General features: G+C 36.6%; 1 protein-coding gene and 1 pseudogene across 1 annotated transcript; both read left to right on the top strand.

Moving 5' to 3' along the window:
* The first annotated feature begins 3,249 nt into the window (after positions 1–3,249).
* On the top strand, positions 3,250–10,944 carry LOC136277434 (receptor-type tyrosine-protein phosphatase alpha-like). Its single transcript, XM_066159537.1, has 12 exons — positions 3,250–3,347; positions 3,567–3,682; positions 3,838–3,986; positions 4,717–4,852; positions 5,680–5,829; positions 6,369–6,471; positions 7,247–7,317; positions 7,592–7,726; positions 8,238–8,360; positions 8,973–9,127; positions 9,848–9,983; positions 10,385–10,944. The coding sequence occupies exons 4-12, from the start codon at positions 4,760–4,762 to the stop codon at positions 10,463–10,465; spliced, it is 1,047 nt and encodes a 348-aa protein (XP_066015634.1). The 5' UTR covers positions 3,250–3,347; positions 3,567–3,682; positions 3,838–3,986; positions 4,717–4,759; the 3' UTR covers positions 10,466–10,944.
* Positions 10,945–12,623: 1,679 nt separating this feature from the next.
* Positions 12,624–16,876, top strand: part of LOC131778494 (receptor-type tyrosine-protein phosphatase F-like) — a 42,692-nt pseudogene continuing 38,439 nt past the window's right edge.

Below are 16,876 nucleotides of genomic sequence, written 5' to 3'. Positions count from 1 at the left end.
AGTATGGCAGCCGAAAATTCGACATTTTGTTCTTTTTTTAGGAGAAGGCAGTCAAGATCCAAAAGTGCCGGGGAAAGATCTGTTCAACTAGATGACATTAAAGACGATTCACAAGACCTTACCGCAAGTACATCAAATCTGGTCTATCAAAATGTAGCAGACATTCGTCGGACAATTCATGGTACGTTTTCGTAGATAAAGGTGAAAATCAATACATACAATATACATGTTAGTTTTCTCCTAGGGAGAGGGTCATTGAAAAACTTTCACGGTTGAAGTCATAACGTTCGTACAATTAGCTACGATTGAATCGTTATTTTCATGTTAAAAATGATTGTTGGGATGCCTTGCTAAATTTTTACTTAAACTGTGTCTGACTCATGTATTGTCTGTGTTACAAAGTTATATCTTTAAAGTCAAAATTTGGATCAGCATCATTTCAACTTGGAAAGTGGTGAAAACTTTTCAAATTAATATAGGAAGTGGTTTGTACCAGGAGCAATTTTAAATCGTGCAGTCAAGTTTGCCGTGACGCTATTGGCTGCAAGATTCAAGTAGTGTAACTTGGTCGTGATTGCACCAATCAGCTATTACGAACCAGATTTAGTTACATCACCTGACAAACAAAACAATTTCTCACTTAATTGTGCTGATGAATTTTTTTCCTGGTCATTGAAAGGTCTTCATCGCAGTCGACAACAGTCCTTTTCAAAACAACCCTCACCTGGTCTATTGGACTGCGTGTAACTGGTCATCGTTTTTAAATACATAAAAAAAAAAGTAAAACTAGTTGATTGGAGATTTGTATCAAAACAAAGTTGCGGTTACTATATATAATTTAAAGTTAAATTAGCTTAAAAATGTAATTCGTGTATCAAGTACCCTACTACAAAAATCTCGAAAAATTAATACCGCATAAAATGCTGTTTTGCGCAGCCATGGACAACGATGAATGAAATCTTAAAACTACCAGCCCTTTGTCGCAACGGCGTGAGTTGTGTTCATGTGGACGTTCCTTGTCACAAATGATTCTTCTCCACTAAATATTAATTCAGCACGTGAGTAACATGGTACAATGATTCTCAGACAGCAGATACCTTGAGTCTAAAAATAACTTTGTGGGGGGTAGTGGAACTACTCCAGATTTAAAGGTTACTCAAGGAATACACTCTCATAGCGTGTTCGTTACTTGAGCTATATCTTAAGGTCGGGGTATGTGTTTCTTGTTGAGTGTAGCAAACGAAACGGAGCAATTGGAGCGTATCTGTTACCTAGGAGGAGAATTGATAACACGGTCGAGCGTCGATAGAGAAGATCAAAGGAATTGTAGAGTTCCTTATGGGCGATTTTTCTACCCTACAGATGCTGGGAACAGCCTGTTAGTGAAGAAGAAGAAGCTATTTACAGTGAGGCTGACGATGGTAAACCAAAGCCATTACCTGTGGCTGAGTTTCCAAATACTTCAAAAAAAAATCAGAAAATGGTGCCATTGTGTTGCGAGAGGAATTTAAGCAAGATATGTATATTTATCTATTATAGTTTTTACCTCTTTCCTTTTCTTTCTTATTATTGTATGATACAGTAATTATAAATATTTCTCGAATTGTTTCGTGTTTTTTACTTTCTTAATGGACAACTTTGACATACATATGCTTCAGTACATTATGTATCACCATTTTTTGCAAAAGCGCAAGAACAATTTTTTTGGATGTCGTTGCAAGGGTCGAAAAAAGTGATGACATCTAATCGGTTTTGATAAGAGCACATGTATTGCAACTTAGTTCATACCTTTTCCAGTATTTACCAGGTGGGATGCAATTTGCTTGGGAGATTGGCAAGAGTAACAGAGGCAAGAACCGTTATGGAAACATTGTTCATGTGAGTACATTCCATCAACTTTGTAAGTAATTTTATGCAATGGTCACTATGTAAAACCCAGAAGTTTAGATAACTAGAAGTCAGCTTCTAGTGCAGGGAATGTAACTGGTGCTTCCCCTTTCAGTCGTCTTGTGAGGCAATTAAGTCGAACCAACTCAATAACCACCTCCCAGCTGGATGGTTAGCTCAGTTGATAAAGTAATGCACTGATATCACAGGGGTCATGGATTCAAATCCTGGTCAGGCCTGAATCTTTTTTTTCAAATTCCATTGTTGATAAATCGCAGAACTATACTGGGATTAAGAATCGCTTCAAAATTGTTGATTTAGGAAGTGGTGAGCTTAAATCTTGAGAGATTATAATGTTTTAATCCAAATTTTGAACCTTACGTTCAAAGCGCATCATTCTTAAGATTTCTTTGCATTACACACCATTAAAAAAAACTGTTGAAAAATTCATAGAAACTGAACAAACGATTGTGTTTGTTCACAGATGATCATTCTCCGCGTTTTGTTGGAGGAAATAGAGGGTGACAAAAACTCTAGCTACATCAATGCAAGCTACATTCCGGTCAGTAACAAAAAAAGCATACGACAACGTGAACACAACAACACTATACGACATGACACGACAAGACAAGATAAAGAAGAACGACAAAGTCGACCTTACTTGTTTGATATAATGAATGAATAAATAGATAAACAATCGATATTTGAGTTGATTATCGTGAATTTCTGTTATCTTTTTTCAAATTTCTCTCCTCAGACCTACGATGAGTTCACCATGACTTATATCGCAACACAAGGTAAATATTACTTGAGGTGTCTCGTGGATACACTGTAAGTTGTCGCACGCTAACTTGTATTGCTGTAGAACAGCTCGTAGGAAATCTGACGCAACATAGAGTCAGAGGGCTAGCAAATGTCCCATGATAATGAGGGTCACTTTCACCGGGTTCTTTGTCGGTATATTTAATCGTGTACCCTTTCCAAATGTGCACCCCTGGAACTAACAAAAGCGTCGTCGATCCCATCGTTAAAGGTAATACATTGTAGGAACAAAGCTTTTAGAAAACTCTCATCCAGTTCAGACGACAGTTTCTAGACTTTTAGGGGGCGAAGATTATCACTCATCATTACAGGGTTCCATCAACTTATTGGGCTTTTTGTTGTGGCCTTTTACCAGAATTTTGCGTTGTTTCAGTGTTCTACTCTTTGGGCAGAAGTATTCCGGGAATAAAGCAGCAATAAATGATGAAAACTCCCACACTCCCAAAAAAAAGACTTTTCCCATTCTTTTGTTAATAAATGCTAAAAAGCTCCTGTGAAATTAACTCATGTTTCGCCCCTCTTTTGTTTTAATGATTATTAGGTCCAACTCTACAACTATCGCTGATTTCTGGCGAATGGTCTGGCAGGAAAACAGTTTCACTATTGTGATGCTTACAAACCTGGTTGAACTGGGAAAGGTAGACGTAGCGCAAGTTTTTAGTTTGATGTTGAACGTAATCCAGAGTTTGCAGTGATTTTTTCATTTTCTACACTTAAGGAGTAGTCTTTAAAACATGCATCATAACCTCAGCCAGCAAGCCACCCAGCGATTAGGCTACTTGCGTAGCATGCTGTACGATGAAGTTGTTGGTCGCTATATATAGTATCAACCTATTTTTTTCTTATCATATCTTTAGGGCAAATGCGATCAGTATTGGCCAGATGATACTTCCAAATTTGGTGCTATCACAGTTACCCTACACAAGACTGAACATTTGCCGATTACGTCATCAGGTCATTGATTGTGACAAAGGTGTGTTGTCTCTGTTCGAAATGAAATTACGTTGAATTCGACGTCTTGCATTTTTTTTTTATTGTAAACTACTTGCAAAGAATGACAGCGTATTTTAAACCAAGAGAGCTCCCTCTGTAACAACATTCCCAACATGAGAACGAATTTTCACTTAGGACTCAGAAAAAAGGACCGTGCAGCAGTTTCATTACGTCACTTGGCCTGACAAAGGTGTCCCACAACATTCCACAGCTCTACTTGGATTTAGACAAAAGATTCATGCGAGGCACCAGGCTACTGGTGGACCACTTGTTGTGCACTGCAGGTAAAAAGTATAATAAAATTTGAAGACTTCAAATTAAATGCTTCACATTCGCAAATCTTTATCGTATGTTAGTTTAGTTCTTCTGTAGATATTTCAATTGCGATTTCTATCTGGTTTCGATAACAGGAAACAAACGTTTTGATCAGAAGAAAGATTAATATCACAAGGAACCTAAAAGAACTGAAATTAAAACAGTAAAACTGTCTTAAGTGTTAGAATTATATGCGTTAGTTTAGGGCTCTTTTTTATAGTGTAGTTAACCCTTCAGCTCCCACGAGTGACTAAGACAGAGTTTCTCCTACAATATCAATGCAATGTCAACCATATAAGTGATAAGAATAAAAAGAAATATCAGCTGGGGGATAATTAGTTGATCCAATACTTAATTCTCCGAACTAACATATTAAGACTTGTATGGTGACAGTTAGGAGACTTACAAATTTGGTCGAGGAGCTGAAGGGTTAATAAATAGATCTCAATTGTTTACTCTCAATACTCTTACTGAACACACCAATGATTTCGAGAATTTTAAAAACACAAGTGAACCCTGCTGGAAGCGAAGCCTAGAGGTATCTGAGGTATTTCAAAAGTCAGGTCTCCAACTTTTACCTTCTGCTCCTGCCGTTTCCTCTTTATTGGTCGCGACCCTTAATAGTTCTTGCTATTTTTCCTCAATGTCTATTGTTCTCTCCGTTGTTTGTTACTTACCTCTGTGGTTACCTTTGTACAGTGCTGGTGTTGGTCGAACTGGCACATACATTGCTATCGACGCCATGTTGGAGAGTGCTGAGAAGATAAAAACTGTGTTCATACAGAATTACGTGCAAGTCATGCGTAGATCTCGTCCTCATATGATTCAGAAAGATGTAAGTTAACAAATTTAACCGTTTTCCATAAGAATAACAGTAGCAAAAGTCCTATTTATTCTTCCCCAGTGCATCTTCAGAACGAGTATACGTCATGATATTAAAACTGATACGGTGTCTTAATGACCCAAGCCTGGTCATTTTTCAAATCATTTTTTATGATTTCGATATGACACCCAAATGATTTTATAGAAAATCCTAACCTTTTGCAATTTCCATCTGAAAATTTAGTAAAATACAGAGTTTATGTAAAATAAATACCACAGTGAGCACTACTCTTTTTTTAACTTCTAGAGTAATAAATCGATTAATAAATTTACAGGGCATTAAGTAACTCCTTCCTTACTATCTTATAACTCATTCACACTAACAAAACATGCTCAGTTAAACCGAATTTTTTACTGAATGAAAACCACAAACAGAAAACTGAAAAATTGAATTTTTCACAATACTTAAGTACTCGGTTACTTGTATTTTCAATTTGCTACATTTAAACATTGGTTCTATGAAGACAAAAAATTAAACCATGTTTTACAAAACAGCTGTAAAACATGTCTAAGGTTTGGTGTGTAAATGAGGTTTGAATAATTTGAGAATACGACTGATATACGGAAAAATGGCCGACCTTCTTTGTAGAGTTCAAATTTGCTCTTCGGCCAACGCCAGGAACGGTCACGGTTTTAAAAACGATGATGTTTTGGTTGGTAGCGAGGATACAGGGTTTATTTGTCGTGGATGTTTCAGTTTGACGGTGACGAATTTCCTAAATTTAGCTTCATCAAAACTGTCCTTGCAACAGTATCGGTATGTACTTTATCTCTGTATAGGACCAGTATGTTTTCTTGCACCAAGCAGTGATGGAAGCCTTGGTATGTGGAAATACAGAGATTATCCCTCAGGACCTACGAATTGCGACAAACAAGCTCGCCAAGGTGCATAAACCATCCAAAAAGACTGGATATGAACGAGAGTTAAAGGCAAGTGATAACTATTGTTAGTAACTAAATTGGGTTTTGTATGTTATTAATTGTGCGTAAACGTAAATGCTGACAAGACAGCTTATTACTTGCTTCTGGAGATTCTTTTAAAGACGTGTCAATGTGGCTTTGTTAACTTCATGTTCATATCTCATCTACAGTTCTTAAAGATAAAAAAATCTCGAAAAAATTATTGTCAGACGTAATTATCAAAATACAAAGCGTGCTTTTGTTCATGGATAACTTCTGCAAATTTCTTTTTAACATACATATTAGTAGCAGATGAACTACTCTGTAATTTGTTGATCTTACATCACAATTTTTTTTTTCACTTTTCTATTAATTTAATTTGTGTGTGTGTGTTTTGCGCGATTAAAAAAAAAGATTACCTTTAGCCTGAATGAAACAGCAATATAGTAGTTCGCTAAGAAACAAAAATGCTATGGAAACAACAATTAACTAGGACCCAACAAAAATGGCTTAAGATGGAAGGGATTAAAACTGGATAGGACAAACTGAGAGAATTTTATGTGTTGTAGCGCTTGGAGCTTGTAACAGACGCCCACGCTTCTCAAGAAGTAGCAACGAACGCATTTATGCCCGCTAACGTCGTCAAGAACAGATTCCCCAACATTGTTCCGCGTAAGTGTTCCTTTGTCTTTGTTTGCATTGTTCCTGAAACACGAAACAAAACTTTTGCTTACTCCTGAATTATTTTTCTAGCGGAGGCTTAAACCGAGGGGGTCTCATTCGGTCTGTGATCTTACCAGTGATCAACGAAATCGAAAGACCACAAGCAACGTTAATTTTTTTTGTCACAAGACAGATTTGGACGACACTAAGTTCTGTTACTGAACAATCAAAACTGTCAGAGCATTTTGGGAACAAAATACACATTGATTACGCGCGAACTATCCTTTCTTACTGTGCAGTTACAGATTACAGAAGATTAGTGCGCTGTTCAAGCTACCGATCATTAATCGTACTCTATCATTTTGTTACTTTTTATTAACTAAGGTTATAGCCTATAAGAGACTATAACGCACCCTTTCATTGATTGAAAGAGCCTGCTCTATCAAAGTACAGAGCACGGAGCTGAGCTAGAGCTGTCACGCCATACGCCAATTTTTACTATGTCCGACCATTTCCCGGACATCTCTCTTGTTTTGTTCGTTATGTAAAAGTGAAATTTCACGAAGTGGGGAGAAACACGAGACATGGTCGAGTGTTTCTCCCTACACTTCTTTCGTGTTTTATCCGCCTCCTGCGTTCTTTACAACAGAACAGAGCATAGTCAAGGCTCCAAACGCTAGATCTGAGACAATCCTTATAACTTTTGTTAAGTATATTTTTTTTGTTTGCACAAATGCCTTTAATTTGATTAAACATTAAACACTTATATTCGATTTTGTACCAGTGGACAATGCTCGAGTGCATTTACAAGCGTCTTCACAAGAAAAGAGTTACATCAATGCCTCTTATGTGGATGTAAGTGCAAAAATGCCCTTGTAAAACTTTTATAATATATTCTGTAATTCTAGCGTGCTGATAAGAAAAGACTCAGTATTTTCGGGTTCTTTAGAAAGCTTTCTGTTGCAACGTGTCCGTATGGTAGATTTTTTAATTCAGTCAACCCATAAAAAGGTGTTTATTTCTATTCAAGTTTTCCTTCTTGGGTTGTGGTGTTTTTATTCTTTTCATATTGGTATATTCGTGTTGCTTAACTTGACGTCCATATTTTCTTTGATCTTTTATCTATCAGGACTACACACAACGTAATGCATACATCCTGACACAAGCTCCGTTAGACTGTACCATTATAGACTTCTGGCTCATGATTTCTCAGTATGATATTGGCACAGTTGTGATGTTGAATAACTTGGAAGAAGGAAAGCAGGTAAAAATCATGGCATGTTTTTGAAAAGCATATAGCAACACTCTACACTCAGTGTTTGCAACGAAGTGTGCAAAATATGCCTAAACAATATGCTAGAGCTATGCAAGATTGTGCTAGAAATCACGTGATTTATTTCAAAACAGCCAGCTACTGATATGGGTTACTATTGGTATCTGTGGTGAACTTTGATAGATTACCTCTATTCGTTAAACAAATTGATATAGAAATAATTATTTAAGTTATTAAGACATTTTGACAGGACGCGTCACTGTATTTCGGTTATCATCTCAACACTTTTAGAATGAGGAGCCATTTGGTACCCTTCATCGTCCGGAGAAAGTAACATTTTACAACGATTGACCAACTGAGTATACTCTCAAATGTCAGTGAGACGCTATAGTTGAAACTCTTTTTCGGAAAATCCTTCCTACCATCATGCCCACCATCATATCACATATATTTAGTTATTCGTGTCACGGATCATACATGTAACACTACTTTTCTTTTTTAGAGTTACCCACAATACTGGCCAAGCGAGGGATCTGCCAAGTATGGTGAAGTCACTGTCCAGCTTTTGTCCCAAGAAACTTCAAACAATATCACTACCAGAGGATTCAGCGTCGATAATGCAGCGGTACAGTTTGTTTGTTCTCGAATTGTAAGGTCCCATTTTTTCTGGTTAGTTTGGAGGAAACTTTTATCTATACCAACAAGAGGCATTTAAAGAAGAAGAGATTGTTTGAATGAACACGAGATTTTCTGAACGTATTCATAATCGCGGAATCTAGTGGTTGAAATAATTCCTTTTTGATTTGTTTTTGTTTGTTTGTTCTTCGAATTTCAATGTTTTATTCTACGTAATCAAATTAATCCTGCGTGGAAAATTGATTTTTGTTCATTACGGAATGTGTTTGGGAACGTTACAGAAAATCCCACGATTCAATTCACCACTAAGTTTATTGTACAACAAGCATTAAAAAAAATAAATCGCAATGTTTTATGAAAAAAAAAGTAAGTTCATACTTTATCTAAGTATTTACAAGTTCTGCGAGGCTTCCTGACGAGTAAAGCAAGGAATGAACGTTCTTAGGGGATTTTGAGTTCTTAACGACAACAAAAAAAAAAAGACCTGGCTATGTGATCACGAGGGACTATGCGGCCCATGTGATAACTAATTTAAAATAACTTGACCTCGTGTTCCTCAAAAGAATAGTTTGATTTGCTTCTAATTAAATTCGTTCTTCAGCCCCCTAAGAAGACGTCAACTTTACAGCATATACAATACAATGGTTGGGTCAATGAAAACTCATGCCCAGATCCTCAGGATATACTTGACCTGATGACTACTGTACAACAGTCTCAGCAGCAATCAGGAAATAGAGTCATAGTTTTCCAGTGCAGGTATAATGAGCACGTCTCTTACTGATGTTATCATACGTTTAAATGTTGTAATAGACGTGATTCTATACCTACTAGGCCTTTGGCTAATAATGGTGCACTTATGCTAGAATAGCGTATGGTTACTCGAATCATATATGACTTTATGTACATACTTTTTGCATAACGCATTCAGAATGTAAACAGAACATAAAACAACATATCTTGTCTACAAAAGATACAACTATCCAGAGTGTCTACATTAGATACTGCTATCTAAATCTATCTACAGGCACCCATTTACACTATCTACGTTAGATTGAGCTATCCACGCTGACTATATCAGATGAGCCATCTTCACTGTCTACAGTACATACAGCTATCTACACTGTCTCTATTAGATACAACTATTTACACTTTCTAAAGTATATACAGTTTTCCACTCTATGATAATTAGATACAGCAATATACACTATCTATAGTAAGTACAGCTTAGTTTATTCACTTTCTACAGTGGATAAAGCTATCCAAACTGTCTACAATAGATACAGTATTTACTGGAGACAGTTTAGTTGGCTGTATCTGGCGTGGTCAGTGTTAATGGTTTTATCTTTCTGAAAACAGTAGATACTTGACACTTTGGAAGTTAGATGCTAGGAGAACAAAGGCAAGAACCTGTAATACGAATCTACCACTGTGCACTTTTCAACTTTCTTGATTAGTTCTCCGTTTATCTTTCTACAGTGATGGTACTGGTCGTAGTGGCTGCGTAGCCACCATAATGTCAGTGATTGAACGAGTCAAGACTGAACAAACAGTCGATGTTTTCCAGACTGTGAAACTAGTTCGAGCAAAGAGACCAGGTGCAGTCAACACTCTGGTAAGTTAAAAAGTGTCATGAGCCACTGTTATAGCTTTTTTCAGGTGTAAATTGCTAGGGGCGTAACAGGGGAGTTCTTCTCCGGGGTGAGTTGGGAATACAAGAGAAACCCAGGATATCTGCCTGGGATACGTTCATTTCCCCCTTCCCCCCCCCCCCCCCGCCCTAGAAACTGCGCCTGAGCTTCCCATTGGAGGAATCACAGGAGAAGTCAACCCTTTTGGTCTGCAAGTTAAGTGTGTCTTCTGGTCTCTTTTCTGTCTGGTTTTTCATCATGTTTAATAGTTTTTGCTGCTTTTTCACATATTAAGCTTACTTTGCACAATGCTGAGGGCTTACAGATCAATAGCATATCCTTCGTGAGCTTAAGATGTGTTTCTGTTTTTGTTTTTATCTTTCAGGAGCTGTACATGTTTTGTTACAAAACAGTTCTAGCTTACTTAGACTCTTTCAGCACCTACTCAAACTTTGCAGAATGCTAGAAAGCATTGCAAAGTAAAAAACAAATGTGATAGAAAGAAGTGATACACATCTCGGGTGTTTTTTGTAACTAATTATATTTACTTCTAAGCGGATGGCCTTTCCCCCCTAATAATTTTGCTAAAAAAGTTTTTATTATATATTTTTGTAAAAAAAGGAGTTTTTTGTCATAGGAAGTAGGCAAAATACGTCCGTGCAAGTGGATGTATTGTCAGCTGGAAGAGGTTCACCGCTTGATTGTGGATAAATTTACATCAGATTTTGCTATGGTAACTTGACAAACAAACATGTGTCCCTGTAAGGCTTAGGACTATGGCAATATCAGGAATTCTGTTATCCTACTTTTCAAATTATGCAATTAAAAGAAAGAGATACTGGGTGTATGTACAAAGAAGTTTTACATTTGTAGAGTTTTGTGTTATTTTTAAAGTTAATTGTAAAGGAAAGTTTCTGATAACCTACATATTTCATGATGTCTTTTTTCTTAAAAGTCTATATGAAGTTTCATAGCTATCGTTTTCTATCAACAGTGTTGGATTAAAAGTAGTTTGTAGTTCTATAGTTTGTTTTGGAGAGTTATGGTGCCTTTTTTTTGCCTTTTCTCTCTTCATCTGAATTTAATTCACATCGTTTTCAATTAGAACATCATAATTTCTTTAACAGTATTTTTTCTCAGAAATAAGATAGAATTGTGTAGAGTTAGATTTTTGATAATTAAATGATTAACTGATTTATTTTTTGAACGATCAATTTGGAATTCAAACGTGCAAAGCACATTGAAATATATATTTACTAATGTAAAAGATAGAGTTCACGTATATGGTTAGTACGTTAGTTATAAATTTATATTCATATAATAATTGTTTGATTGATTCGTTGACTGAAATTGGTTATTGTTAAAAAAACATGGTTGTATCTTAATATGGTTCCCCATCTCATTATTAACATTTGCTATGTATATTTTATGAATTTCTGAGTGATCGGCTTGCAGGTTCGTATTAAATATTCTTCTAAAAAGTTTAAGAGTATTTACTTTAACTGCGTCCGACTGTTAGTTCTTGAAAATTTCGTGAAAGAAAACCTTCATTACTGAAACTATCTGACGTTAAATCAAAAGGAAATAATGTGGCAGAGAAGGGGCCCCGAGTCTTAGCTGTCAGTTCCCCCATAGTTATTTATAGATAGTCTTTCGAACGGAAGTCAGTTTTCCGATACGTCCGCATAGATACGATACGATACGTCCGATACGTCCGCAAAACAAACAAAAAAAAAACACGAAGGACTCTCGAGGTTTTGCTGTGCTACAAACCTAGTTGCTTTCTTTCCCGGCTCTTGAAATAAAACAATCATACTCGATTCTCGATAGAGCGAAATCTCTTTGCTTTGTAGTAAAACCGTTATTGACGAAGCTTGTTCAGTCATGGTGGTTGGATACCAGCCTCGTTCTTTTTTACCGTTTTTATGGACTTCGACTTCGTCTCGGTCCATAAAAATGCCCCCCCCCCCCCCAAAAAAAAAAAAAAAAGTTCTCGGCCAATTTCCAATATCCAGCTAGCAATAACGCACATATCGATGCATTGTAGCAAAAGAGTTCGCTTTTAATGAACTTAAAATGTTCGTGTAGTCAAAACAAGTGCGCGAAAACTAGTCCTTACATTATCACGTCAAAGCAAACTCCCATGGGCGACTAGCAGACATTGAACTGAACAATCAGAGCGCGCGCTTGACGTCGGAAATTCGAAAAAAAAAAAACACGATTTAACTATTACTGCCACACCTGCCACGCATCAAAGGGTGAAATTCAAACTCCCGAACAAACGAACACGCAAGTTCTGTAACAACTATAAAAACTGTAAGGGACTAAATGTATCACATACATAAAAATAATTACACATTCGCCACAAGACCAAGCTCGTCTTTGTAGAATTTGTAGCAATATCGTCCGTACACATAAATCTCTAGTCCATGTTCATTTTTACGAGTGAATACGTAGCATTTATGAGTACAGGAGGTGTGTGGGGGAAAAAAAGCGCTTAGTCGATTCCTGTGAACGTTTTTCTTTGTTAAGTCGCTGACCAGTGGAAAAATAAAAAAATTTTAAAAAAAACTGACTATCGCGGGCTCAAATCGTGCGAGTGCCGAAGTCTTGCCTAAGTCGTGTTTGAACTGGAAGTGAATGGACTTCCTCGAGAAATGGCTTTTTTCTTTGGCCATAGCTTTTATTCTTGGTTCTTCTTGGATGTATCGACGTTCGACAGTTTTGTATTCATAATGTATGCTGTTGGCGTAAATGAACCACCCGGCCCGCCGAATATAGCAAGGTGCATTCCACTCAAAGGTCACGGCGAAGGTTTGCTAAATGTACGCCAAGATTTTTTAAGGATTATATGGAAAAAGGCAAAGATCCACACCTAAGATCTTCGGCGTAAGTGGTTCAGAATATAGCCTGGCGAATATACTGGCGTCGTTTGTTTTGAAGTAAGAGTCTTTCATGGTTCGTTCTTCGTAACCTACAGAACATAACAGGTAAGTCTTCATAATGTATCAATTTAATCTCGTTTTCGTTTTAACAAGCGGCGCCAGCGACTGGCAGGCGTGCAAGGATTCACACTGAAATAAGAGACCAACCTTCCTTTTTTCCATAAAATTGTAATTTACAATCCTTGAACTTGAAAACAATCCGAAGATTCATTAAAAATATCACTTACTCCGAAGCGCTCGGAGTTTACAGGTGTTCAAAAGCGTTTTCTGTTATGGCGTGAGATTGGGGACAAAATCGATCATTACATTTCGTATCGTGTTTTTTCCTGTGTGAAGCAACAAAAGGTGCTGGGGACTGACGAAATTACAGGTTAACACGAAAATAAAATAACATCTAAACAAATAATTTTGGCTACCGATTTTCAGTGAATTTTTAAAGTACAATTTTATTTTAAGTTTCAAGGCAATTTGAAGATTCAAAATAAATATTACGTACTAAAATGCGAAAGTTATACACCACAAAATTGATAAATAGGCCTAAAATGAAATTCTATCTTGTTCTTGATCATACGTTGCCTAGCACGTGACAAAAGTCTACCCAGGCGGAAGTCCAAAATGACGGTGGTAGTCTGGGCTTAGTTATATCACTCAAAAGTCGTTCCCGTTTGTCTAATTTGATAAAGAGGGAAACATTAATGTTTTCATTAAGACGGTATTTCCTTGATTTTCCATTTTTTTCAATGATAGACAGTAAATTTTGCTTTCCACCCACATTTACTTCCTACCTTTTCTTTTGAACCAGAATTAAAAATGATATTGTTTAAAACATATGACATCATCCACCCTTGTCAAATGTAATAGCATGATCATTTCAATTGTAATGCCTTCTCATCCCAGTGTTACTTTGTTCCTTTGCTACATTAGCGAACACTGAACTACTGCTCGTATTCTAAATATGACAATCAACCACAAAATTCCCTAAACCAGATAACATTAAATATGATCCAAAAATCATGTAAGTAATCTGTCAATTCACGAGTTTGCTCACAGAGCACTTTGATTTCTATTTCTCATTAATGGGTCATATTTCCGCACCATTAATTTACACATATTCTTTTCATTTTTCAAGATCTCATCTCTACACTATTATTTTCACACTTTATGTAAATTACGCCGCCCTTTGTATATCATTTTTCACGCTTATTTTGCATCGATATAAACCCTTTTCCTACAAGTGTTTTGTGTTTTGTGTATTCCTTCAGCATTTCGTGTTTTGGTCTCGTGGAATCTTCGCATTTATCCTTCCCATCTTATATGTTAGTACTTTTTTGTAAAAGTCACTTTTCTGTTCCTTAGGAATTTACTTCTTCTTCACATTCATATTAAAGAGTAGTTAAATTGAACACAGAGTAAATGTGTGTTATTCAAACAGATCCTTGCCCCTTCACTTGAATAGTGAGAAAACAAAGACATCTTGCGTGACCACATACCGTGTCACACTCAATCGAAAGATGGCGCAGTTTAATCTCGAGCTTTGTTTCCTTGTAGCTGTTCTCGCTGTATTTCTTTCTCTTGCTTCAGGTGAGCACCATATCATATCAAATCTACTCGAATGGTTTATTTTCATTTGAATTTTTAGTTTTGAGAGTTGAAGCTTAAGACTTCCGCGTACCATCACAACACTAATATGGCCAGCATCAATATCAAAGAGATTAGAGTATTGTTTATAATCTTAAGATGGATGCTAAGCTCTCTTTCCAAAGCATGTTTGGGAATGTGACCAAACAATTGAATAAATTTGGGTTGACTTGCTTCATTTACTAAAAGCTAATGCATGTTCAGGCAACTTGTGAACATTCAGTTCAAACAGTCCCTGGGGGTAAAGAGACGCCACAACTCTTTCTGCCTAAAAATTCCTTCTCGTCCATGACAAATTAGGGTTTTGAAGCTAATGGAACAACCTAGTAGATAATCATGCTGAGGGTAAGTTTTAATGTAATACAAATAGAAATCATTCAACTGAGATTTTGTCGTCAAACATAATGATTTAATGCGATCGTCGTTAATTAAACTTCTACGCTTGCCTTAGGCATTGACTGATTCCAGTCTGCCTCAGTAAGGTGTCTTTTCCAATCTTGCAGACAAAAGTCAATACTTTATGCTCACGTTCGAGCTTTAGGAGAGGAAACAAAAAAATTTCAGTTTCGTTCAGTTTATGGCTTGAAATCGCAATGAATCAATCGTTATTTATTTGCATTTCTCAAGCAAGCAAGGGGCGTGATTTACATGCATGCATGCCATGCAGGAGAGCGAGGCTGTTTGCTTTTGCCCCTGCGAGTCATGCTTATGGCCGCCTTTTGCCCAGTTTTCCTTGTAGTTAATGACATGCGACTGTGGTGATAAAATATAGAGCTTTGGACAGAAATGTTTTCATTGTAGATAACATCTGAAAATTCAAACTGATGGACAAACCTACACACATTTGTGTGACAACTATAAAAATACTACAAGGAACTAAATGTATCATTTATAATTAAGCACAAACTGATTGAAAGCTCCAGATTTACATGTATTAGTGATAATGCTACAAATTATGAAAATGCAAGCTTGAGTTGTGAGGAAACAGACATGTTCTGTTGGATGAGCTTTCTGTTATATAAGGCTGGTCAAGCAAAACAATTGTGACCACATACTGTGACACACTCAATCAAAACATGGCGAGTTTAATCCTGAGCTTCATTTCCGTGTAATATTTCTCATTGTATTTCTTCCCCTGGCTTCAGTTGAGCACTGCATCATACCAAATCTACTTGAAAGGTTTATTTTAATTTTGAATTCTACATTCAGCGGATATTGTGGGATATATCTTTCAGTTTTGAGACCTGAAGTCTAAGACTTCTGCATATCATCGCAACTCAATCACCAATGCAGACAGCATCAATACAGAGAAGATAAGAAAGCTCTCCCGGGCTTTGCTTTTTTTTTGCATGAAAATGAATGGGAATGTTGACCCCTTCATGCTTTTCTGACCAGCTCAGTTAGGAAGGAAAGAGTTATTCACAAAAGGCAATTTAAATTTTACATTATTCAGCAAATAAAGAGAGAGTCTGAAACCATCATGTTTATTTTGTAAACTTTTTATCAATTTTTTATCAAGACTCTTGGAAATTGTGCTCCCTATATTATGTACTCATTGATGTTATAGGTATAAAGTTTAATGGAACGATTTCAGTTTAACCCGCAATATTCTAAGACAGAGATAGTTTCAAAGATAAGCTAATGTTTTGCCATTGTTTCTTTCATCAAGGAACAGTGTGTGTAATAAATCATGGATTATATCATAGATTATGTGAATTCCAGCATAAATCAGTCAACTCAGCCATTGCATTTCAATCATGTACATTCCTGCCGTGCACCTCAGAAATTCTACATTTACCTAAAAAGCCAACTTCTCTTTCCTCCAAGGAAGAGTTAAAAATCCTGTTTCCCTATGTCAAGTTATTTAGTGAATAAATCTCTTTAGGCAGTTGGTATGTCTGTAGCTGAGATATTGTCCAAAAAATGAAAATGTGGCAAAGGGGTAAAGCTGGGAAGGCAAATGAAAAATTGTGAGTAGAAACCCTCAGCCAAGGACATTAGTAGCTGACATACCAACAAGCCAGATGGAGGTTTATCATTAGTAGTCCCTCCATTAATAATTAATGGAGGGACTACTATTGTACATTGGGCAGCATTTGAGATCAGTTTTTAACGTCACTCTCACCAGACTCTATAAAACGAGTTTGTTTTTCTTCCTTGTTTGCGGCTCAGTAAATATGCATCATTAGCCACTGTCACTTTGGTGAATAGTTGTTAACCATCTGTGACATGGACCTTTTATTAGAGGTACCCAATAGAGAAAATCAAGGCTTCCACCTCCTTAACCATTCAAC

This window comes from Pocillopora verrucosa, chromosome 12 (assembly GCF_036669915.1).
Source record: "Pocillopora verrucosa isolate sample1 chromosome 12, ASM3666991v2, whole genome shotgun sequence".
NCBI classification, from domain to species: Eukaryota; Metazoa; Cnidaria; class Anthozoa; order Scleractinia; family Pocilloporidae; genus Pocillopora; species Pocillopora verrucosa.
This window is presented reverse-complemented; position numbering and strand designations above follow the sequence as displayed.

Bases quoted from the DNA above. Each gene is read 5' to 3' on its own strand.
- LOC136277434 (XM_066159537.1), top strand. From the start codon at position 4,760: ATGTTGGAGAGTGCTGAGAAGATAAAAACTGTGTTCATACAGAATTAC. The intron at 5,830-6,368 runs GCAAGTGATAAC...TATGTGTTGTAG, and splicing joins GATATGAACGAGAGTTAAAG to CGCTTGGAGCTTGTAACAGA. The intron at 9,128-9,847 runs GTATAATGAGCA...ATCTTTCTACAG, and splicing joins GTCATAGTTTTCCAGTGCAG to TGATGGTACTGGTCGTAGTG.